This window comes from Furipterus horrens, unplaced genomic scaffold, assembly GCF_987537825.1.
Source record: "Furipterus horrens unplaced genomic scaffold, mFurHor1.1.pri manual_scaffold_7, whole genome shotgun sequence".
NCBI classification, from domain to species: Eukaryota; Metazoa; Chordata; class Mammalia; order Chiroptera; family Furipteridae; genus Furipterus; species Furipterus horrens.
In genome coordinates, this window is record NW_028327177.1 from 101,852,876 (window position 1) to 101,878,184 (window position 25,309).

Below are 25,309 nucleotides of genomic sequence, written 5' to 3' on the forward strand. Positions count from 1 at the left end.
CAAGTTTATTATAAAAGGATGTATCTCAGGAACAGCCAGATGGAAGAGGCGCATGGAGCAGGGTATGGAGGAAGGGAACAGAGCGTCCTTGCCCTCTCTGAGCATGCCACCCTCCCCAAATCTCCATATGTTCACCAACTGGGAAGCTCTCAGATCATTGTTCTTTGGGGTTTTTATGGAGGCTTCATTACATAAGCAGGGTTGATTAAATCACTGGCCACTGGTGACAGAACGTAATGTCCAGGAGGTTTTGGGTGTGGGACTGTGCCAGGAATGGGGATGAAGACCAAATTATCTGTTATTATAAATCACAGTATCACACTGCCATTTTCCCACAACCTGGCCACATCCTTCCTGCCCAGGTTCCTTGGCTCCAGGGAACCAACCAAGCAGGCCACTTTTTGCCTGGTCCACTAAATGGGGATAAAATCAAAGTCCATTCAAAGGGTATACTATTCCCCCTAATAAAATTAATTCCTCCTACACGAAAGCACACAAACAGCAGATGTACATGTGCATGCTGGTAACAAGTAAAACAACTTAATGCCAGCTCTCAAACATATTGAAATATTACAGTGGTATCCTCACATGTCTGAGCAAAACAAAGACTTCTTATATATCTAAACAAAATAAGGACCAACCGCAAACCACAAAAATTCTACTTCAACAAGAATGGCTTTTATTTATAGGGCAGATGTGCCAAGTCCATCACATAAATACGACCTCAGTCTCCTTTGCTGCTTCAATTTAATGATACAGTGATACTATTGAATATGTTAAAGTGTTTCTTCCTGGCTGACCAAGGACTCTTCTTTTCTAATACACAGAACTAAACTTCCCACAGTGATTTCCTACACATTCTGTTATCTTTCCTTCCTTTGAGCTGGGGTTAAATTTAAGCTAGTACGGGTTGGGACATCTTATTTCCTTCCAGCCCCTGTGCAGCTAACCCTGCTCTTCTCATCCTGACACCAGCCTTGGTAACAACCAAAGGCCATTTCCCTAGTTTCCAATCTGACAAGCTTCTTTCTCATTGTAAATATACGTTTTGTAACTCTTCTTGTCTGAGTTTGGAAAAGGATGTGCTGTTCCCCATGAAGGAGCAATCACAACTAAGTAATTTCACAAGAATATCAGCCTTTGTGTCCTCAGGATGTCATCTGCTCTTCTTACTCACAATAGCTGTTTTAGCCCGTGTCATTTTTAATACTAAACTCGGCCCCTTCTTCCCCATGACAACAGGCGCATTGGGATATGTAAAGCTCTATGAAGATGAGGAGCAGTCACAGGGAGGAGCCACATTGCAGACCAGATGGCACTTGCCCCCAAATCCCCACCATGAATCCCTTCACTCCCTCAGTTGGCCTCCTAGGCCCCAGCTGCCAGACGGCCGCACGGCCCTGACCTCCTTGTCCCCACTGCTAGACTGCTGGTTCTGAGACTGGAACTCTGAGAGGAGCTTTAATAATGACTGATGCCAGGTTTTAGCCCAGAGGTACTGCCATCCATAATTGATGTGGACTGTGGCCTGGGCATTGAGATTCTTCAAGCCCCTGAGGACTGTAGCCCCTCAGGCCTGCTCTGCCCTTCCTCACTCAGGCAGAGCCATTCAGCAACACCCCCAAGCTTGCACACCCAGCTCCTCTCTGGGGAGACGGGGCACATGACCTCCAGTTTTCCACAGTCCCACCACTTCTTATTGTCCCCTACGCTAGGAGTGAGCATCCCTTGCTACCATCATTAATACCTGCCCTGTTGGTTTTCCCACAGCTAAAAGGAAAGTGGTGTGTTTCTTGTCTCCAGGTCTTTCAAGAGAGAATTGACCCCCAAGACCCTGTGTTTCTCCCATCTGGCCTACTTCATTCACCTCCCTTAAGGGCACTTAAGTTTGTGACTTTGGCATTGTCCTGATGCTGTCCTGTCAATATCATTCAGAAAACTCAGGTTCAAGGTCATACAACACAGAGCTGGTAGATCCGCTCAGATCAGTTTGACTCAGAAGCTCTTAAGACCTCCAGGATTCTGCTTTCTCCAGTGAACTACCTATCCTATTCTACTCTCCAAGAGCTCTGGCTGTTGGAAGTCCCTCCTTATGCAGAGTCCCAACTCTGCTTCACATCTGCAAGCATAGCATTCATGTGAAAAGAAGAGGGAAGGAGGGTCTGGGAGCTGGGTGCATTTCGGCTGCCCGGTAGGCTCTGCTCAGCTGGGGGCCTGCAGTGTCTTTCTTTGCTGTCCAGACAGACTGCCCTGGCACATGGGGCCCCAGAATTCCCACAGAGCCAGAGATTGCTGGCTTGAAAGGAATCAGGGGCTCATATCCCAGCAAGCAAAAAGTGAAAGATCCCTGGAGACCAGAAATGTGGAGTTTGAGGGGGACTGGGAGGGCAGAGGGGAGGCAAGAGCCTAGAACACAGCCCTAAACAGAGACTGAAGGGATGCACTTGGAAGACAGAGGCAGGGGCCACGGACCGGAGAACACATGTGGCCTCTAGAAGCGAGAAAGACGCAGAATGTATTCTGATGGCCTGCTGACTCCAGAAGTGTAAGACAGAAATGTCTTGTCATTTTTACAATCGGTTTTCACTCACTACAGCTACAAAAGGAAACTAATACAGTTAGCAGTTTGGGTCCTTCCACCATACATTTGTTTCATAGGATTGTAATGAAGGACCACAGACAGAGTGGCTCAAACAACAGAAGTTTATTCTGTTGTAGTTCTAGAGGCCACACATCCGAGATGAAGGCATCTGCAGGGCCGCACTCCCTCTGAAGGCACCAAGGAAGGGTCTGTTCCAGGTGTCTCTCTTAGCATCTGGTGGTTCCCTGGCTGTGGCAGCAGAACTCAGATCTTCACCTGGTACTCTCCCTGTGTGGGTGTTTGTCTCTGGGTCCACATTTCCCCCTTTTTGTAAGGACACAGTTATGTGGGACACGGGCCCACCCTAATGAGCTCATCTTAACTTGATCATCTACAAAGACTCTATTTCTAAATAAGTTCACATTCACAGGTATTGGCAGTTAGGACTTCAACAACTTTTGGAGGGGATACAGTTCAACCGATACACAATATTACTTCTGAGAGTTGCCCACCTTTACTAAACTGGAGGGAGAAAGCCCACAATTCCTCTCCTGCAAAGCAGGCCATCCTAACATCTTCCTGCACCTCTCACCTCGCTCAGGGCAATGGCGTCTACCCAGCTGCTCACTGGAACTTCATCACACTTTGCAGGGTCTTTGGGTGCTGGACTGTCTCTCACCTCCTACTAGGCAGTGAAATCCTCCCAGGCAGGAATCATGTTGGTCCCTCCTCCTGTGGCTTTCTTCTAATGTTTGCCCCCTGCCTACATGTGCAGACAGTGCTGGGCCCTCTGTTGGTCACTGTCTTTCCTTGGCTGCCTCCTCAGCAGAACTGGGCCATCTGCCAGGTCAGGACCCCAGTCCTCTTGTCCACTGTACCCTCAGGACCTGCGATGTGCCCACACTCAGGAAGTGTGCGTTGAAATAATGCATTGTTTATCTTTCCTTCCCATCCGCTGAGCCTAGCAGAAACAGCAGCACTCAGTCACTGCTTAGCGAATGGAAAAACAGCCCTGGGAAAACTTCCTTGACACAGAGGAGCTGAGCTCAACCTGTTTTCAAACCAGGCATTGTTTGCGAAGTAAGGGCATTCTCAGAATCACCACCGCTTGATCTGCAGGTCAGCTCCACAGCTAAGGTGGGATTAAATTGGAGCCAATGCTTTCTGCAGCCAAGACATGATCCTACAGGGAGACAAAGTAGACACATACAGGAATATCTTAGCCCCTGTATAAACGCAGCAGAATGATGTTTCAGATCAAAACGTCACCTCCAGGGCACCCTGTCTCTGGGGCAACAGTGGGGGTCTGGATCAGCCACCATGCCACTCAAAGAGAAATGCAGAAATCAAGCCAGCACCACCTTTTCAGACATCAGGTCTCTATGAATTAATGAAAACCGAGCTGAACGCAGAAGCTCCTGCTGTTCTCAGAGACCAAGCTGAAAGAAAACAGCCAATGCTCTTCCCCTCCAAGCACGTGCACCTCCCCTTCCATTCCCAGGAGCCTGCTCCACTGTGGTGTCACAACAGTGTTGGGGTCTACCTCTTTTCTCTCAGCCAGGAGGAAAGGTGGACTCCAGCTGAGCAGTGGCAGGGCCGGTCTCCCCTGTTTTGGTAACTACCTTTGAGGGAAAGAGGGCAACTTGGGTTCATTTACTCCAAAGGGATGGAAGGATTCGAGGCATCCTGATGAGGTATGGGACTCAGGCAGAGGTATTCCTCCCCCAGGTGGGACAAGGCAGGAGAGCAAAGCTGTGGTGGCTCAGACATGGACTGAGGCTGGCCAGGCATGACTCGGTGGCTCCATCCCAGGGTGGCTCTGACGACCATCTCAGGACTCTAAAGCCGGGTCAGCAAACTACAGCCCACAGGCCAAAATCTGCCAGTCACTTATTTTGATACATGAAGTTCTACCGGGACACAACGATGCCCCGGGATTCCCGTACTGTCTGTGACTGCCTGTGTGCTACAACGGCAGAGTTGAATCACTGTGACAGAGACAGCACAGTCTGCGAAGCCTAAAACCAGGTCAACTTCACGGGCATGTGACCCCCAGCTTAGAAGATGCCCACAAGCTTGGTTTAATGCTTTGCTGCTGCCATATTGAAATTCTTAATCATTTTTTAACAAGGGCCCTGCATTTTTGTTTTCTACCAGGTCCTGTAAATGAATGTTCCCCAACCGTTTTGGCACCAGGGACCGTTTTAGTGGAAGACAATTTTGTCAGGAGGGTAGGGGGATAGTTTTGGGGATGATTCAAGTGCATTACATTCAAGCTCACTTCCTGCTATTGGCCCGGTTCCCAACAGGCCCAAACTGGTACCGGTCCACGACCCAGAGGTTGGGGACCCCTGCTGTAAATGTGGCAAGATCTGCCTAAAATATTTACTGTCTGGCACCAAAGTTTACCTGTCCCTTGACTTTTCCAATCCTAGGCTGCCTTTCACTCTCTGCCTTAATAATTCTGGCCTCAGGAAGCTCCCCCTTTCTGAAGCAATCTGTTACACTTCTGGAAAACTGAGAGTCAGTTTCTCTGGTACCCTTAGCGGTAATCCTATCAGCTATCATTACCAAGAGGGACTATTATGAGCCAGGCACTAGGTTGAATGAAGCCAAAGGCTTCCATTTAATCACCAGTCCTTGGAACCATCCAGAATAAATCTCATCCTTTAAACCTTCAAGTATTTGAGTTAAGTTCTTCTGTCCTTCCTCCATGAATCTTCTCTTTCCAGCCCCAAATTGTTCTGTTTCTCATAAGACATTTCAAGTTCCTGCACCATCTTACCCTCTTTCATTAGGATCTAATTTCTCAAGACCCCTCTTAAACCATGGAGCTCAAACAAGGCTCCAACCGTAGTCTGACCAGTGGAGGGTTGAGTAAAAGAGTCACCTCCATCATTCTAGATGATGTATCTCTCCTAATGCATCCTGAGATCACATTGTCCTTTTGGGAAGTATCCCAAAAATCTCCAAAATATCTGGTAGGAATTGAGTACCAAAATCTGGTAAGAAGAGATGATTTTCTTATCCTCAGTACATAGATGAGTAAAGTAAAGCTTGGAGGAGAATGACCTGCTCTCTGGCATGCAGCCAATTTTTCCCAGTTCTCTCTCCAAATGCCCAGCTCCCCACTTCACCAACTAAGACTCTTCAACTGTCCATTTCTTCATCTGCAAAATGCAGGAAATGGGTCTCTTCCAGCTCTATAATGTTGTGATTTGTCTTCTAAAGGCAAGCTCTGAAAGCCAAATCAGTGAACAGAAAATAGAAGATCTCTGCCTAGATCTAAAACTCCTAGGGGAAAAAAAAGTTTCCTTTTCTACTACTCAACCTAGCCTTATATTTTTGTAAGTGATATATCTTGCTGGTTAATGGCAGCTCTAAATTTGAGAGTTAATTGAGTCCTTAGATTGAAAAGCTGTGACTTCCTCAGTGAGTTTGGTCTCTATATCGTCTTTCCTAATATTTCCTCTTTTCACACTCCACAAATTTGTTTCTTCTTGCACATCCTATTTTTAAAGATTTTTCTCTCTCTCTCCCAAATAACAACAAATGCCTTGAAAATAAGCAGAGCCCTCCATAAAACCTCAGGCACAGAACGGGCTTTGGAAAGTCGCTCTCCCTCCTGGTTCTTCTGTCAGAAGCATTGTCCTGGGGTTGACTTGAAAGCTTCATTTTTCAGTGTGTTCTTCATAACATTCTGTCTGCGGGTACATGGGTCTGTTCGTGCCCCGTTAGGTTTGCTCCCTGCATGTGAGAAATGAGGCAGGTTCCCTATTCACATTTCACAGGTGAGAACACTAGGCACGGAGAAGGCAAATACCTGAGCCCAAGTCACAAAGCTGGTTAGTGATGAGGCCACAAAAGACCTCAAGACTAACAGTTCCTGGGTTAAGTGCTCATCCCACTTCTTTATCTTTGGATTGTCTTAATGAAATGAGACACAGCTCTGCCTCTGGTGTCTTCCTCTTTCCACTCTGCCTCTCTGATCCCCATCATTTCTTCTGGTCCAGCTGAAGTGCCACCACCTTCAGAAAGCACTCCCTGGTCACCTCAGGCCACAGCAGTTCCTTCCTCTGAAGTTCAGTACCTGTATTTGTTGTCCCACAACCATGGCCCTCAACACGGATCATCAGCTCAAAGCTGCTACACTTTCATGTGACAAATGAACCAACGTACACATGCCATGGGGTTTTAGCATGACACCAGCACTCAGTGAACCTCAACAGACAGTAGTAGTAGCTATGGCTTCTAGTATCACTCATGGTCCCAGGTATTATGACTGTGAAACAAGCTACCTCCAAATTTAGTGACAATTAAAAAAAAAAAAAAAGTCTAATGCTCATGGACACTGTGGTTTATGTATTTTTAAAAGGTACAGAAAAAAAAACATCTGTCTCTGTTCCATGATGTCTGGGCTGCCACTGGAAAGCATGAAGGTTTAGGAGTGGCTTGAAGACAAGACTGGAGCCATTGAAAACCTCATTCATTCCCACGTTTAAAGGCTGACGTCAGCTGACAGCTGAGGGCCTCAGCTCCTCTCCTGTGGTCTCTCTCCACGTGGGCGAATTGGGGCTTCCTCACAATGTGGCCACTGAGTTCCAAGGGCAATAATCCTGAGAGGACAGAGCAGGAAGCTGTATCCTTCGACAGCCTGGCTCAAAGTCCCGTCCCGTCAGTTCTGCTGCTCTCTGTGAATCAGAGTCATCTAAATGCCTGTCGCAATTAAAGGGGAGGAACACAGACCCAGGAAGGAGTGCCAGCCCTGTCGTAAGAGCACAGATGCAGCCATCTTTGAAAAGGACAATCTTCCGTAACCATTACTATCATCTGCTTTAGGATGAGCCTCTTCCAGGTGGCTTCCCGCCTCTGCTGACAATACTGCCACCCTCGCGACAGCCCCAGATTTGGCTGCCCCAGCTTTTCACATGTCTGGTCCAGCAGTGGACAGCGCTCAAGCTCAGGTCCGATCCCTGTCATATTCCACATGAACACAAGCAACAACATTTCCGTTGTCCCAATCGTTTTGCAGGAAGAAGCATTTATCCCCGGGACAGGGCCCAGACAGACAGATAAAACTACAACAGAAACAGGAAGTTCCTAAGAGATTTAGCAACAGAGTGTCTAGTCGCCAGTCATGTATCCCTAGTGGCACCGTGGGGACTGACAATGTGCTCAGCTCAAAATCTACTTTTCTAGCCTCCTTTGCCATGAGAAATAAACAGAAATTGTCAAGAGCGGTTTCTGGAAAAACTAATGGAGCTGACTTAGCTGGCAGATGCCTTTTCCTCCCCCTGCCTCTGCCTTTGTTCTTGTCTAGACTCAGGTATGATGGCTGGAAGAGCAGCAGATACCCTGTGCCTGTGAGGTGGCTTTGAGAAGAGCAGGACAGAAAGACGGAGGTCTGGGTGCCTAATGAGGCCATGGAGCCACCATAAACATCCTGAACTACCTATTTGTATTACCTGAGAGACTGAGAAAGAGAGAAGTCCCTACCTTGTATAAGCCATTATTATTTTACATCTTCCTTATTAGTAAGAATCCAAGCACAATTACTGATAGAGTGCTGATTGCCTCCAGATTTTGATTAGTCTCCCTGCCTTGAAATTCACCCACTTCTAATAGCCAGTGATGTTCCTCACACACAAATCTGATAAAGACTCTCTGCTGCTCTGAAGCCTTCCATGGCTTCCCAGCACCTCTAGGTAAAATCCACACTCTTTAGTACGACACTCAGGATCCTTCAGACCTAGGCCCCAACAGAGCCATAACTCCTTCCCTACACCCCAGACAACCCATACTCCAGCCACCACACACTTACCAGCACTCTAGTTCACACCAGTCCTCTGATATCGACAGTCTTCCCATGTCAAATGTTTCATGTGATGAACTCCTGCTTGTTCTTAACATCTAATTCTAAAGCCACCTCCCCCAGGAAGCCTTCCCTAATGACCTCAGAGTGAGCCATTGCCTCCTATGGCCTTCTAAGGCAGGTTCTTTGTAAAATATCTCTTATCTGTAGCACTTGCTGCACTGTATTATAATTATCTATTTTTGATCAGTCTCTGAGTTCCTTAAGGCAGAGACAGAGCCTGATGGGACTGCTTAGCCCCAACTAGTCGCAAATCCTGAATGAATGAGTAGGTGGGTAGGTAAATGGATGCATAGACCCTGACAATTAGGGACTCAGAGTCTTCATTCTTCATGCCATGGAGGCTTCGAGTGATGACTGAGTTGGAAGAGGACACAAAAAAACTGAGCAGACCCCTAAGAGAGGTGCACCCCAGTGATGCCGATGGTCCATGAATACCCTGGAGGCTATCACCAGGGGTAGTTCAAAGGGCAGCATAAGCATGGACTTCACAGCTCCACCTGGCTCACATGAAGAAGGCAGAGGAGGGTGGGCAACCCCATCAGTGGTCTCCTTCCCTGTCTCACCCCCACCGCACCCCATGCCACAGTCCATCAACTCCCTGTCCAGGGAAAACACCAGAAGTAGGGAAACCTCAGCTTTGTTCAGGCCGCCAGAGAGTAGGGCCAGGCACAAAGTACTCTAGCACAAGTCCCTCGCAGGAGGCATTTCAGTGCCTTTGTGAAGCCCTTCCTCACACTTGAGCTTGCCTCCTCCTTTCCACAAGGGTAAGCAGAGCCCCAATTATTATATTAGGGCCCCATTTCACAGGTGGGGGGACACAGTGGCTCAGAGAGGGGAGGTGTGTCCAGCTCACATAGCCAGGCAAGAGGCAGTGCTTGGGCCCTACGCACCCCCACCCCCAAATGCTGACACAGTGGGACAAATTCCAGGACCTCACATGAACAGCCGAGTTCTGCTGCCCAGTGGCAGCAGGGGAAGCCAGGCCCTCTGCTCCTCGCGTGAGGCCCAGTGCCCGCAACAGCCCCCTTTAAGGGGTGCTGGGCCATCCAGCAGAGCGCCAGTCTTAATTTTAGCTTGGAGGCCTGCCACAGAGGCTTTAGTGAGAGGCAGGCTGAAGTTATGTGGGACAGCTGTCAGCTGGCATGCTGGGTGGGGCCTATTTAGTCGGCAGGGGCACAAGTCTGGGGACACTGAACTGGTGTCCCTGCCCCAGGTCTTTCCCACCCGACCGGCCACACGGCTCACATCTCCCCCCACGGGTCCCCAGGCTCCACGATGATGGCCGACGAGCACACAGACCTGGAGGCCCAGATCATCAAGGACATTCACTGCAAGGAGATCGACCTGGTGAACCGAGACCCCAAGAACATTAATGAAGACATAGTGAAGGTAGGCTCGGTGGGCCTGCCCAGGCGCCGCCTGTCCAGAGCGGGTGGGGTTTGCCGGGCTTGGGGCGCTGGACAAGGGAGGGCTGTGCTCCACACACCATCAGCTCCCTCTGTCTTCTCCAACCCCTCCCTGAAAAGCCGGCTTGTGCACCCCCGCAAAGAACCTGTACGTAAACAAGACCAAAGAGTTAGCTAGCCACACAGGCACAACCCAGGCACTGACTGGGCAAGGAAGGCACGTCAGAGTCCTTACTACTCTGCAGCTCTTCCCATTAGCTCCTGGCCATTGTCCCAGGATGAAGGCGAGATAGCCAATGTGGATTCTTTTCCGTGCCAGGGGCATTTCTATGGCCTCCACAACAGGCACGGGGCTAATACCCAGAGGGCGGCTTCCGGCAGGGCTGGTGGTCCTCTCAGGGTCACTCACCACCTCTACCCCCTGTAGCACTGCCCGGCGCTCATGCCAGCTCCCTGCCTGAGCCCTGGTTCAGTGGCCAAGCCAGGCCAGAGGCCTCTCAGAGGGCACCCACAGCCTTGAAAGGAAATGCTCAGGTGAAGGGTGGGTGGGCAGCCTTCAGGGAGTGTCCCCCACCCACGGCCACTGCCTGAGTCAGGCCCCTTTCCTTGACTGGCTGCCTCCAGGCCCACAGCCTCACTCCCACTTCCACTCGGTACCCACAGGGATGTTCCTACAGCAGAACTGCTGGGGGCAGGGCGCCCAGCCACCAGCATCAGCGTCACTGGAAGGGCTATTAGAAGGGCAGGTGCCTGAGGCCTCCTGGGTCCCACTGAATGCCTCAGACTTCAGACAAGTACTGTCCGATAGGAACATAATGCAACCCATTATGCAGACATCCAATACAATTGTATATTTTCTAGCAGCCATGATTTTAAAAAAGAAAAACAAATAGGTGACATTAATTTTCATACGTTTTATTTAACCCAATACATCCAAAATAGTATCATCTCAACATGTAATCAATTAATATAAAATGCTTATCAAGGAACTACTGCCCAGTCTTGCTTCATCTGCAAAATCCAGAGTGTTTCTTAGACTTAGGGTACATCACAGTCCAGACTCTAAATTTTTATCAGAAATCCTTGTTCTGTATTTAATTGCATAAAAGGTACCGTTGAAATGCCCATATCTATTCACTTGCCCAAAATGTTCCAAACTTTCTTAAAAGACTGCCAACTCTAGAACTGAGTTATCAGTTTTTACATGACCACTGATTACACAGTGTGGCTAAGGACTTGTCCCAAAGCATTCCTGCATTGCCATCCTTCAGTGGGACACCCCCCATGCTGGAGAAAGTCTAGCTTTCAAACCTCACCATGATCTTGGCCCCAACCTTCTCCTCTCCTCCCACCTTCCAGCCACTATGCTAGGATGGCCACACCAACCAGAACACACTCCTGTGTCTATGCCAGGAGCACCCACCTCCTGGCATAGCCTGCTCAGCCTTCAAGAACAAACTAGACTGTCACCTCCTCCAGGGAGCCTTCCCCAACTCCTGCAAGCAGCTGGTAGCTGGCTCTTCTGTGCCCCTACTTTCACTCAGGGCGTTTCTCCAGAAGAGCTCATATTACACTATTATTGCATTTATACATATAAAATTAATGGTGGATGTAGGATAATTACAGCACAGTGTGAAAAGTACTACAAAGGTACAAAGGGGATATTGGGGAGCAAACTTTGCAAGCTGAAAAGCACTATATAAATGGAAAATAGTATTTATCATGGTTTGCACAGTGTGGTCTAGAGGAAATACTCCTGGACTTGACTTTTACAGATCTTGTTTCAAATCTAGGCTCTTGTACCTAAAAATGACCTGGGCAAGTCATGTAGGTTTTTTGAGTCTGAGTGGCTTCTGTAAAATAAGCATAATATCATTTGCCTTCACCAGATAAACGAATCTCAGAGCAGCACTGTGCAACAGAAATACGCTGGGAGGACTAGATGAAACAAGGAATTTGCAAGGGCCTGACACAGTCCCCAGCACAAAGCAAAGACGTGATCAATGCAAGCTGAGTGGGAGCCTGGAGGAGCTTGCAGGATAACAGAGCTAAGCCAGAACCAGCCTTTACACCCAGACCCTCCTCTGGTGGTCCCAAGCCAACACTAGGTGACAAGTGGAGAGAGGCTCTTCAGTCCTGCTGAGCCAAGAGGGAGCCAGCTCCAGGCTCTAGGCCCAGATTATAACCTGAGGTGGGGGGACCCCACAGATGCAGCTGCTCATGCACCCTCCCCTGGGGGTGAGCCCCAGAAATGTATCTCTCACAGGCAAAGAAAAGAGGCCCTGCAAATAATCTTGTCAATATTATTTGGTATGGTTATTGGACATTCCCTGGTACGGGTAGTTATTTAACTTTTTCTTTCTTTCTTTTTTTTTTTGAGAAATGAACATGTTTTGAAATTTAGAATGGGGATCTTAAAATGAAGTCAGATAAATACCACAAACAGGTTCAATCACACTTCGGAGTGGTGTGTTGGTCTGTGAAAGAATCCAGAGAGGAAAGGAGAGAGGCAAGCACGGATCACCTGGGTGTCTTTCATCAACTGGGGAAACAGCAAGCTGGAGGGAGGAGAAAGGCAAAGGGGGTGAGGGGTGAGGGAGACGGAAGCTGAGATGAAGACTTGGAAGGCACCTTTCAGGGTGGTTTCGTGAGTGGCAACAGGCTCCATGTGGCCTACAGTGAGTGACAGAGTAAGATGCTGAAATATAGACCAGGCTACTGAGACCCAAGTTCTGGTCCCAGCCCTGACACTAACTTGCTGTGTGATTCTGGGCAATCCTTTCCCTCTCTGGGCCTGAGTCCCCGGTGTAGATAGAGGCTGGGTGGAAAAGAGGGAGACGCATCCCCTCGACCAGTTACTGAGGTTTCATACAGAAAAGCCAAAAACAGAAAGTAGGGGATACACCCAATATGTCCATGGATTTGTTCCCCAGCAGATGGGAGATGCTCCCTTTTACCTTTTCAGAGTTAAAACCTCCCCAAACTCCCCTGAGCAAGGCCTGCTGCTGCCCTTGAAACACGTGGGAAAATAAGTGCTAAAGACAGAGGGGAGCCTGTACAGCCTAACACACTTGAACTGTGTCTCCAAGGTTTGGGGCTAGGCCTAGGGCAGATGGTAGGCTGACAGGGGACTAGATCTGAGGAGCTGGGAAAGCACACCATTCCTTTTGCCCTCCACCATTAGCACCATTCAGGGAACATTGACTGACTCCACAGATTGTCACTGAGTGCCTGCTAGGTGCCAGGCACTCTGTTGTGTCAGAGGAGGTGGTGATAAGCAGGACTGCCCCCCATGCCAGGCTCTGGGGGGTTGCTGAGTGTGTGTCAGTGGTCCTGGGGCTCTGCAGCTCACCAGTGAGGGCACCTTTCCCTTCAGACTGAAGGTGTAAAGCCTCCAGCCCCCCTCCGCATGCATTCCTGCAGGAGCACAGCCCCGCCCTCATGCCCGGAGCCGTTTCTGAGAGGGCTCAGGGCTGTCTCATCAGCACCACCCACGCTCCCTCCCTACCTCACCCACACGCCCCCAGGGGCTCTCACAGTGATACCTGAGCCCAGAGGGTCAGGCGGGCCCTTCAGTTTCTAGCTTCAAACTCTATCTCCTTAGGCACTCAAAGTTGGCCCTTCAGACAGGGCAGGGGACAGACATGACCCTGGCCCAGCAGCCTAGAACCCACCCCACCCCCAACCCACTCTTGCTGCCAAATGCCCTCCTCCTGCAGAAAAACCACACAAACAGCCTTTGCTGCAAACACCCAGAGCACCCAGCAGCCCACCAGCTCTACAAGCTCTGCTCCCAGCGTGGGACCACCTGGACATCTTGTTCCAGAAAGATCAAACTGACCTGTACTTCCTCCTTCTTCTTGAGAAGAATCCAACCCAGCAGATGAGATGAGACTGAACTAATGAAAATACAGGGAAGGTGCTAAACGCCATAAATTACTGCCAGCTGAAGTGTCACAGGTTAAGGGAGGAAGACATTACTTTCATCTGGGAAAATCAGGAGCCAACTTCATGGGGTGGGGGTGGGAGTGGAATCCAGATGCATTAAAAAATGGGGAAAAATTTTAAAACATTTTAAAATTTATTTTTAAAGAGAGGGTAAGGGAGGGAGAAAGAGAGGGAGAGAAACATCGACGTGTGGTTGCCTCTCTCGCACCCCCAACTGGGGACCTGGCTTGCAACCCAGGCATGTGCCCTGACTGGGACTCTAACTGGGGGCCTTTCAGTTTGCATGACAATGCTCAATCCAGTGAACCACACCAGCCAGGGCAAAAAAAAAAAAAAAAGGGGGGGGGGGATTTAAAAAGTGAAATGGGGGAATAAGGCTTTCCCAGAAGTGGAAACAAAATAAGCAAAGGCCGCATCGTTGAGAAGAATCCTGGGCAGAGCCAGCACATGTGAAGGATGGATATTGCCCTTCCCCAACCTGTGTCCATGGCAGACATGACCAATGGATCATAGCACTTTTCCAGGAAGCCACAGCCCATCAGCTAGGCAGAGTTGGCACAAAGATAAAATCTCTTTGCTACCCTGTCTGCAGGAGAACAAGGGGACTAAGATAAAGCATCCGACAGGGAATTTGTGGGAGAGAAGGCAGAAGGGGCAGGTTGAAGTTGAATTATGGAAGGTCACCCAACCTTCCAGTCATTCCACATTGGCAATTCTTTCCTTTCGGAAACATCTTGTCATCTGTCAAGTATCTCTAGGAAGGGCTACATTGGACTAACTCACATTGAGGTATTTATAAGTTAGTGTTGTAGGGAGTTCTGGCTATCAACTAGTCTGGAGTTCTTCAAAATATAGTACATTTATTTGGGGAGCTTGTTAAAATGCAGATTTCTGAGGCCTGCCACTAGAAATTCTTATTCAACAGGCCTGGTGAACGTTTTGCACTTTCAAGTGCAAACAAGTTCCTCTTATCCTATAGAACATGGAATCCAGAGTTATCACCAGTCTTCCCTAAAGATACACTGAATTAGTTATCTGTTGCTGTGTAACAAATCACCCCAGAATTTGATGGCTTAAAGCAACCACCATCTCACAGTTCTGTGGGTTGACTAGACTCTGCCAGGCAGTCTATGGGGCTCACTGACAGCAGCTCCTGCAGCTGCAGTCAGATGCTAACGGGGGCTGCTATCACCTGGGGCTGCTTCTGCACTGGGACACCCAAGATGGCTCCCTCCCAGGCCTGGAGTCTTGGCAGGTACAGCGGGAGGTGGCACTCTGCTCTGATGCTGGGATATCTCCATGTAGTTTTGGGGCTCTCCCTTAACATGGCCTCTCCACCAGTCTCTAAAACAGGGTATCGCAATGGATTTGTAACCACACTTGTCTCTAGATTAGAATATAAGAGTAAACTAATAATGGTAGCTCAGAGCTCCCCAAAGCAGAAGCTGCCCGACCACTCAAGGCTCTGGAAAAGGCACAGCACCCCTTCTGCCTCGCTCTGGTGGTTAGGGCATGTCACGGGGCCAGCCGAGACTCAATAAGGATGGGGCTATGGAAGAACATAAATGCTCAGAGGCATGACTAATTGGGGGTTATCTTTGGATACTAGCTAACCACCCACCAAAAACTGGTGCACGGCCAAGCCTACAACTCAACCCAGGGCTACTTATACCACTCTCCGTTCTACCTGCACCAACTTTCCTGAAGGCAGAGACTGAGAGGGCAGGAGAGACAATGGGACGCGATGGGCAGGAGGGAAAGAAAGGACAGGGCTCAGGAGACCCAGTGGGGGGTTTTCTGACAGGGCCCCTTCTCTCTCCCTGAAGCCCTCTGTTATCTCGATCTCTTCACAGCTCTTTTACTAGAACTCAAGTGCCATTACAACCCTGCCCAGATGCCCCAGATCCCCCCTGTAGCGTCCTATGGACCTCAAGTTCCAGTGCATCCCTGACCCCTCCTCGTGCCCTCAGAACTAGCCTCTGCTGCCTTCTGTGCCTCGGCTGCTACTGGCATACCAGTCCTGCGATGACTGTGGCCAGGGAGAGGGCAGAGGAGATTCAGAATTTGATGTCAGGCCAACGTGGGCTCCACCCCTGCCTGTTCCATACATGCTGGGTGAAATACTGGATATAAGATGCATGGCCAGAAGTCAACATCTACAAGGGCCAAATTGTGGGTGTTGCTATAGTTATCCCAGATTGTACAGAATTCTATTATTGTTAGTACCAATTACAACACAAGAAGCAACGCTTTGCCATTTTTCAGCTGTTTTGCTGCATTCACCCCATTTAGCTTCCTACTTTATAGACCAGTGTTTCACAAACTATCTCAGTGAGGGCTAGTTTTATTACGATTATTCCAATTTGTTTCTACACCAATACTTTTATAAAATTTAATAAAAGTTAATTACTAGAAAAATCAAATTAAAAAAAAAAAAGCCATCCATAGTGTAAGTTCCAATTTTTAGTATTCTTAGAGTCAACAGACAAGATTACCAGGTCAAATTGCTGAGAATATTTCTAAATGCTTACTCTCAACTTCTGCACCTGCCTTGTTGTGGAGGGGCAACTGACTGAGGACCACCCTTGAAGTCACAAGGTAATGAGTAAGAAAACTAAGACCCAGCAAAGCTAAGCCACCCTCCTGAGTCTTCTGACTCCAAAATTGACTCCGCCTCATGAGGGATCTTGGCCCAACCCTCTATGTGTAGAGTTAAAAATGAAAACAAATACAAAACAAAAAACAAAAAAATCCCAGTGCCCAGAAAGGGGAAGCCTCACCCCAAATCACACAGCAATAACTCAGTGGTCAAGTGGAGACTGGAACCAGATGCATATCCCCCTGACAGGAGCTGTCCCCCCACCACAAATACCGTCTGAATTGCCCAGGGCCCTGGACGCCCAGGGCCGAGTCATCCGGGGGAGGTATTTTTGACAGAGGGTGGCTGCTGGGCGCCCCCGCACCCTCCAGCACGCCTGGCCCCGCTGTCCTGCACCAACCCTGCCCTCTTAGAGACTGCGGGGGCTGAGCTGGCTGGTTCCGATTAATCAACTGCCTCTCTTGCTGTTCCAAAAATAAATAAGCCAGAGAAGGGGACACCAACTGAATGAGCAGCCACATTCTCCACCTCCCACCCCCAGCCCCTCCCTCCAGCTCTGCTGATAGATCCAGGACCCCACCCCCGACCCCGTCCCACCACCCTCTCTGAAAAGAGCCATTTCCCCATCTGCTTCTGAAAACAAATTAAGAAATGAAGTCATTGTGTGCTTCTGATACACTGGCACGACTGCCTTGCACTGCCTGAGCTGGGCCTTATAAATACCTCCCCGAACTAGCACCCTACGGCCATCGCTGTCTCCACGCTTAATCCTGGTTAGGGGAACAGCTGCCTCCTCCCATCGTAGCCCACCCCTCTGAGGGCACATTTTCTGATTCACAGAAAACAGGTCAGCTCTCCCATGCATCGGGCCTGAAGGCAATTATTGGAAGTTAATTCAAATATCAGCATCAATGGCATCTGCAATAAAATGATAATTAAAAGACAGAGCAGTAGAATCCTTGGGGGTATAAATATTACCATAAACAGAAAATAAGGGAGGAGAGGGCCCATCCATTTTATCAGTGCAGGCTGAGGTACATGTGCGCACACACACTTACGGCTAGGTAGGTAGGCTATAGAATTGTACTTATGATCTCAGGTATCAACAGATTTTCTGAAATATGCTTTCATAGGAACTTCAGAGCAATTGATCAAATAATTACTATCACTGAGTGCCTACCACATGCCAGATATTGTGAGAAGCACTGCCTAAGAAGTGGTGTGCCTAGCACAGAGTAGAAGCTGAATAACTACTTGTTGGTGTGAGTGGATAGATGGATGGATGGATGGATGGATGGATGGATGGATGGATGGATGGATAGATGGATGAGTAGATGAAAAGTTATTTCTATTCCTCACAGCAAGGTGGTAAGAAGTGGCAAACCCAGTTTACAGGTGAGATAATGAAGCTCAAAGATGTTATTTACCTAAGTCACTCATCAGATCAGCAACTGCACTGGTGTGCAAATTCAGGATTGGGACTCTAGCTTCAGGACTTTAGCTTCCTGCGTAACCACCACTGCCAACAGCAGCTAAGAGTTCATCAGGTGTTCTGTGCCAGGCAGTGTTTGGAGTATTCACATGTTTTAACTCATTGAATCCTCCGACAAACCTTTTAAGTCGAGGGAAAGGAGGCAGGAAAGCTAAGCCACTCGCTAAGGGTCACAGAGCCAATAAGGAGCGGAGCTGGACTCAGACCTGAGTGGTGTGGCTTGAGGCAGAGTTCCTTCCCACTCTGTCACTTCTTAGAGGCCAGACACAAATAATCGAATGTGTTGAATGGAGGAATGTGCTGGGATAAATGAACAAAGCAGGCTGGGGACATTGCTGACTGCTGGGAGTAGGGTATGTAGCTGGGAAGAGGGAGCCAGGCGCTGTGGTGGGGCAGGTCTCTGGCTGACGAGGACCACACCCCAGAGGGGGCTGTCATCCTCCCTGACAGCCAGCATCTCCCTCGGGGTCTGATGCTGGCTGGAGCAGTGTGAAGCCCTTAGATCCAACCCAGGCCCTGCCTCCCTCCTCCAGGCCTGTCTGCCCACCTGTAAGGTAAGGAGGCAGGGCTGGGTGATCTGTGAGTGGAGAGGCACCCTCCTAAGGAACAGCCACAAGAAAGGTAGGAGAGGACCCAGGTGCTCAGCAGGGGAGAGGTGGAAGGTGGGAGCGCTGGCTGGGACACAGGCAGGGAGGCACGTCTGCGCAAGTGCCGCCCCCTGCTGGCAATGTTCCTGAGGCCACAGCACTGCAGAAGCCGGCCTGGGTGCTAAGAGGCATGAGGCAGGAGCTGGGCATTGGCCACCATGGAGGAGGGGCAGGCAGCAGAGCGCAGAGCATCTCACCAGCAGATTCCAGGCTCCAGGAGTTTGACTGAACCTCGATAATCCTGGTGGGTATACCCAGGTCAAGGCTGGAATGGTCCCCAGGCCCATACACCCCAGTTCCCCTAAAAAGCAGCAATTGAGTTTTTGCCCCATGCAAACCAGATGTAGAAGATGCCAGTACTTTCTTTCTGTCAACTCTTCAAAGCCATGAGGCATTCCCCAACCAACTTGGGCTTTCTTTTTGAAATATCCAGCACACCAGTTTTTCATCTCTGCCTTGTAACCCAACAGTCTCCTAAATCCCCAGCCAGCCACCACCTACTGGAAGCCCTCCAGGAGTAAGTGCCATCCTTCCCATGTGATGAGGACTATATATTCCTCCCCTTCCATTCAGGGGGCTTTATGAGGCTGAGACTTACAGGAGGGGCCTGGCAGGCCTTACTGACTCCCTGGGCCAGCTTTTCCACTTCCCCTGCAGCCTGGAATCTCACCCTTTAAACTTCGCTCCCTGTTAACCTTCCACCCTAGGTGGGGCCTCATCCAGAGCTGTCCCCAGGGGAATCCAGGGATCTAAAGCACGGCACAGGAGCCCAGAACCTAGTCCTGTGAGAAAATCAGGACTCAAACTTGTATATACAACGTGGTTATATCTGCTCCCTTCCCCCAAAAAAGTTACACTGGAAAGAAAAACACCAAAGCCATAATATTTTTAGTGCCAGAGAAATACAAATAGGAGGTGCTTTCGTTTTCTTTTTGCGCGTCCCCTAATTTTCTTCAATGTGGCTATGTTATTTTATAATGAAAACTAATTGTAATAATACTGTTGTGCATAGAGGAGAGAATTCCCTCCCCCCAACGAAAGTGGGGAACGGGGCCCACCCTGGAAGACTGAAGTTTGAGCTCAGGCCCCACCAGCCCCCATGAGGGTCCACCTCCCATTAGTCTGATTAGTCTGTGCGTTCATTCAACCAACTTTCATTGAATGGGCCTGAAAACATTGAAGATGGTCACTCCCCCTATTTTACAGACAAGACAGCTAAGGCTTAGTGACACTAAATGACATCACATATTAGAGAGTAGCCACAACAGTGCTTAGTGCCTCGTAGGGACTCAAGAAACGTTAGTTAAGTGACTTGGCTGGAAGTCATCTTTTTTTTTAAGTCATGTTCCCACTCCCCAAGTGGGGTCTTACCATTTCAGTAGGATGTATGAATCAGATTCCTTGAGTATCCATGTTCCTTCCAGCTGCAAAGAGGGCTGTTGTGGGCAGTGGGGGGAGGAAATCTGAGGTCCCTGCAGAACTAGGTCAAGGAAGACAATTCTGCCTTCTCCACAAGGTGCTGCAGGCCGGCTTGGCCACACTCAGATACCAGACTCCCTCAGGCGCCAGAACAGCAGGGCCCTCACTTTGCCACATGCCAGGTCCTAAAATAGCTCTCAGACCTGTGCACCTCTCTAACTCATCACCACCACGCCAAGCCAGGCCACCACCAGGTCCTGCCCAGACTGTTGCAATGGCTCCCAGCTGGTCTCTCCTCACCGTTACCCCAACCGAGTGGCCAGAACGAGCTGCTCTCTGCACAAAAGACCTCAGAGACTGTTCACCATGTGGAGGCCTGTCCTGTTACCTCTCCAGCCTCACTCCAGTCATCTTGGCTTGTACTCAGCCTCCTGGAAGCACCTGCATCTCCCTGAGAGCACACACTGTCTCCCCCAGCTCCTAGCCCCTAGCAATTACTCTCCTTCTGCCCAAAATGCTCTTTTCAGCCCACAGTCTTTCCCTCTACCTGACTACTTAAGATACCAGCTTAGCTAGATGTCTCTTCCTCCAGGAAGCCTTCCCTTTCCCCAGGCTGAGTTCAATGTCCTCCTGTGGATGCACACAGCCCCCGGTCTTTCCTTTACCAAAGCACTTACCACTGTGGTACAACTACCTGCCATAAGCTCTAGGACGGCAGGAACCTTTGCCTGTCCATCACCTTATTGGCAGGCACCCAGTGAACCTTTTCAGTGTGACTATCGCTGTCCAACTCCGTAAGATCATAAAATAATAGCATTTGAGAATCGTGCCCGTAGGCCCACCTCTGACTAATCTCTGGCATGAAACAAGTCCCTCAGCTCCGCAGGCCTGCTTACCCACCCGTAAGGTGAGCAGTCTAGTCTCCCTAGGGACCTGCGGGGTCAGGAGTCCTCCAGGGGGTTCTGATGCTCACACACCAAAGCTTGAGAAGCAGGTGGGTGCTGTGATTGAGGATCCCCTTCCTGCCCCTGCAGGTGGATTTCGAGGATGTGATTGCGGAGCCTGTGGGTACCTACAGCTTTGACGGCGTGTGGAAAGTAAGCTACACCACCTTCACTGTCTCCAAGTACTGGTGCTATCGCCTGCTGACCACGCTGCTGGGCGTCCCGCTGGCCCTGCTCTGGGGCTTCCTGTTTGCCTGCATCTCCTTCTGCCACATCTGGGCGGTGGTGCCGTGCATTAAGAGCTACCTGATCGAGATACAGTGCATCAGCCACATCTACTCGCTCTGCATCCGCACCTTCTGCAACCCGCTCTTCGCCGCCCTGGGCCAGATGTGCAGCAGCATCAAGGTGATGCTGCGGAAGGAAGTGTAAGGCCAGGTGAAGCAGGGAGGCCAGGCAGGGGGAGTCAGGCCAGGCCGGCCCCACGGTACTGCTCCACGGGAACTGCTGGCGAGCTCTTTCTCTATAGGGACTGCTGTTTCCCCCCAAGACAGGAGCACAGAGCTTAGGGAAACCAGAATAAGAAGACAGCCCTGCCACAGAAGCACAGTGGCCCCACCACGATAGCCCCATAACTGGGCATGTGGGAGATCATTTGCTAAGAGGCAGCTACTGCAACTCTTCGTGTTCACGTGTACTGTAACAGCACAAATCAGCACTCAGTTCCCACCCGGGGTCGCCGCCCGGGAAACCCACCAGTGACTGTCGGCTTTGGGACAGTGGCTCCAATAAAGGGTTTTGGCTGCATTCGGAGAATGCTGTGTTTTGTACATGTCCATAAGGTGTGTGAATGTCCTGGTCAGTTCCAAAAATGTATTTCACTGCCCGAAGAAACAGATGCAGGACAAATTGGTTGGGCCCTTCTCTTGGCCAAATCCAACAACCAGAACAGAGTTTGGTTTCTATTGGGGTTCTTCTTGTTATCTGGGTATCTGCTCCCCCATGTTCCTTAGGAGATTATTTCTCACTGACTTCTGTTTCCTCAGGACCAGCTAGTGATCAACAACAGAGGAAAATAGCCTCTGAACTAGAAGAGGTAGAGGACCTTCCCTGGCAACACTGAGGTGAGGGCCTGGGTTCAAACCTCTCGTAACCTCCCTCATGGCTCCTCAGACAGGCCCCTGGCACTGCCAGATGTGATGATGGCATAAGGCCTAACGGGTGCATGTGTGGACTCAGAATGTAAATAAGAAGCAACAGAAAGGGCATGTCTCACCTCCCTGGCCCCTAAAAGAAAAAAGAAACACTCAGTAATCTTATATTCTTTAGGGATGCTTTTCCCAGCTGTGTAATCAGAACTTAGTCCTCAAAAAACAAAAAACAAAAAAAAGGAGGTGAAGGCTTTTGTGGTTAAATTTATTTTTAAAATGTTATGTATTTCTCTTAAAGATTTTCAATAGACATTAGCATGTTAAAGGCTCTGAGAAGTCCTGCAGTAAGAATCTTGGTTAGGCCAATATCTCCCAATCCTATTTGACTTTCTTTTTTAATGCAGTACCCATTTAAGTCTCATAAAATTAAGGTCCCACGGCACTTTTCAAGTTTTCATAGACATCACCTTTTTCGTGTCTGGCCATGACCCCAAGGGGTTGCGGGACAGTGTGGTGCAATGGACCCCACACGACGGAGAGACGGGGCACAGGCAGCCTTGTTCTTGTCCCGCCTCTCCTCCTAGTTGCCTTCTCTGGCCTCAATTTTGTCATCCACAAAATGATCTCTAATGTCCATTTCAGCTCTAAAACTCTGCCCATTTTTGTTTTTTCTAATATCGGATGAAATTTTCAAACACGGAGGGAATTTGGAAGGGTTTGTGGAGTCACCTACACACACACCATTTAGGCTCCACAACAAACATTTTATGGCTCCTGTTTTGTCACATCTCTACCTACCAATCTCGTTTTTCTCTATGCATTTTAAATAAGTTGCAGGTATCAGTATATTTTGCTTTTGAATACTTCCTAATTAATCCCTTAGTTTTTTCCAGATGAGAAAGTTACAGCCCAGAGAGGTCAGCAGACTTGCCAAAAGGTGCACAGCTAGCCAGAATCTGCACTGTGCTCCCACCTGCTGCTCTTTGCTCTGCCCCCTGGGGCTCTGCACATTCACAAGTGGACTCAGACTTGGGGAGCCCAGGCTTTCCCTGCTGAAAAGGACTGAAGCCAATTATACTGACAACCCCCTCAAAGGGCCTGCCCTTCCAAACACCTCTTGAAATCTACAGGCCATCAGTTTCAGACTTGTAATCTTGGGTTATGCAGAGATTTTTCATCATCTTGGCATTTGCTGAAACCCGATTTGACTATGACGCCAATTTTTCAAGCTTGCTCTCTTTCACTGAGAGCAGTGTGACAGGAGCTCAATTACCTGTGAAGTGCACAGAACTGGAGAAAAGACACACACTTAGACACATGTATATCTGAGGAGTTCTGTTCCTTCCAGGAACCCCCTTGAGAAGCAGAACACAGAACTGCCCACCACGGGTGTGACGTGAATGGGGCAGAGGAGGGCGGTGGAGTTTCACTCTCTGTGTGCTACATCCAGGTAATGAGGAACTCTTGCTTACACGAAGGTTTGGGGCCCTAGCTCCAGAGTGTGTGTGCTTCAGTAGTGGTGCCCAGGAATGAACACAAACCCCTTTGTGATTTCACAGGGGGTCCCTATATCCCACTTGATGAAACATTTGTTGGGGTCCTTTCAAGGTGACAATCTAGAATCCTATTAACTCCCAAGTTAGACTGTGGCACACAGTGTGTGTGGTTACATCATACAAGAGGTTTATTTCTGGGATTTAGAGCATTTTCCGACAGAATTCTAATTAATGAGAGCACTTGTGCCCAAAGACAGCGGGACCAGGACCACCCCCCTGCCACAGCCTAGGTGCACCTCGCTAATAATCAGGCAGATAAGTCTGCAACCACACAAGGGAATTCAAGTCTGCAAGCACCAGGTGTGGTCACTATTCTTGGGATGGAGAAAAAGGCACAACAACATATGAAAAAAGACAAGTTTATTAAGTGCACCTTTTATAAAGCAGCTAATGAAGCAGACATCTCATTACTGGCCACACTATTCACCAATGGGCACATTTCACGAGGGTACCACAGAAGTCACCACAGCAGAACAAAATCAAGGAATTCACATTTTGCATTAAGTTGTGTTTCACTGCAATTCAATTCAAAAAGGTTAAACACTTTGAAACCAGAATCTTCATAAAAGGCAGCCTCCTACAGTCTCAACCCACAGACCTGTCTCGAAAGGACACCAAATTATATGACAGATTTTTTTTCAGGGCCGGAAGAAATAGGGCTCAGAGTCTTCAAGTATTCACATTTCACATTTGACCATCAGAACAACACAACATTCCAGAAGAAAATCTGCATGCTCCACTTTATTGACACCTCCAGCCACACGCTGGGTTTGTGAACTAGAGGGCAGAAATGGCGGAGCTCCAGGTAGCATTCTGGACCCCACATGCTTTGTTTTGGGCTTTTGTTGAAGACTGAGACAGTGAAAATATTCTACTGGATGAGCCAGGAACAGAAGAGGTGTACATCCAGATGTGGTGCTAAAATCAAATTGTCACTGATTTGCTACAAAACACAGATGCCTGTGCCATAATGAGACCCGAGGCACCACCCAGAGCTTTCACAGAACTAATCAAGTATCCTAGTTGGTTCTGGTGCCCAAGAACCTCCCAGCTCTAGGGTTCTCAGGAAGGTTGTGCCTGGTCAGAAAAATCCACTATGAGTCACTGTCTCCTTGGTCCCAGTGGCTTTTGTAGGCTGCTAGGATGGCAACTGCCCTGGGAACAGCAGAGACAGGGGCATCTCTGGCTGGTGAGCAGAGCTCAAATGCCAACAGAGCCCACCATTGCCACATGTGCAACCAGAGTGCCCCATGGTCCTGTATGTGGACAATGAGAGCCCCAACCAGCATCCTGTTAGCTTCCCAAAGAGCAAGGACTGGCTGGTGCTGACACTATAAGCACCTGTCACAGCAACACTGTGCAGTGACTCTAGGCCCGAAAATAATATTTATTGTCTTCAGCTTCCAGTTAGTACTGCAGATCTTGAACTAAATGCTGACTTCCACCACTGGGATTTCAGTGCAGGTCTCTCTTCTCCCTGAACACCTACTAGCTCACCACATTGTGTGCATGCATGCGACTGTGTGTGTATGTGTGTGTGTGCGTATACTGCCATGTGGAGGGGGAAGAAGAAAGCCTATATGGAGGGAGTAGCCTTTGGGAAATGCTTTTACTGTATCACAGTGAGCCCAAAAGTATTTGTAGAAATTTTTAAAGTTTTTGAAGTGCCCCAGAGAGCTGACCAGTCTGTA

The 25,309-nt window shown here is 49.1% G+C and overlaps 1 protein-coding gene across 1 annotated transcript; it reads left to right on the plus strand.

The window, feature by feature from the left end:
- The first annotated feature begins 9,552 nt into the window (after positions 1-9,552).
- CAV3 (caveolin 3) lies at positions 9,553-21,718 on the plus strand. Its single transcript, XM_090284100.1, has 2 exons — positions 9,553-9,845; positions 21,002-21,718. The coding sequence occupies exons 1-2, from the start codon at positions 9,732-9,734 to the stop codon at positions 21,341-21,343; spliced, it is 456 nt and encodes a 151-aa protein (XP_090140226.1). The 5' UTR covers positions 9,553-9,731; the 3' UTR covers positions 21,344-21,718.
- The last annotated feature ends 3,591 nt before the right edge of the window (positions 21,719-25,309 follow it).

Bases quoted from the DNA above. Each gene is read 5' to 3' on its own strand.
- CAV3 (XM_090284100.1), top strand. From the start codon at position 9,732: ATGATGGCCGACGAGCACACAGACCTGGAGGCCCAGATCATCAAGGAC. The intron at 9,846-21,001 runs GTAGGCTCGGTG...CTGCCCCTGCAG, and splicing joins TTAATGAAGACATAGTGAAG to GTGGATTTCGAGGATGTGAT.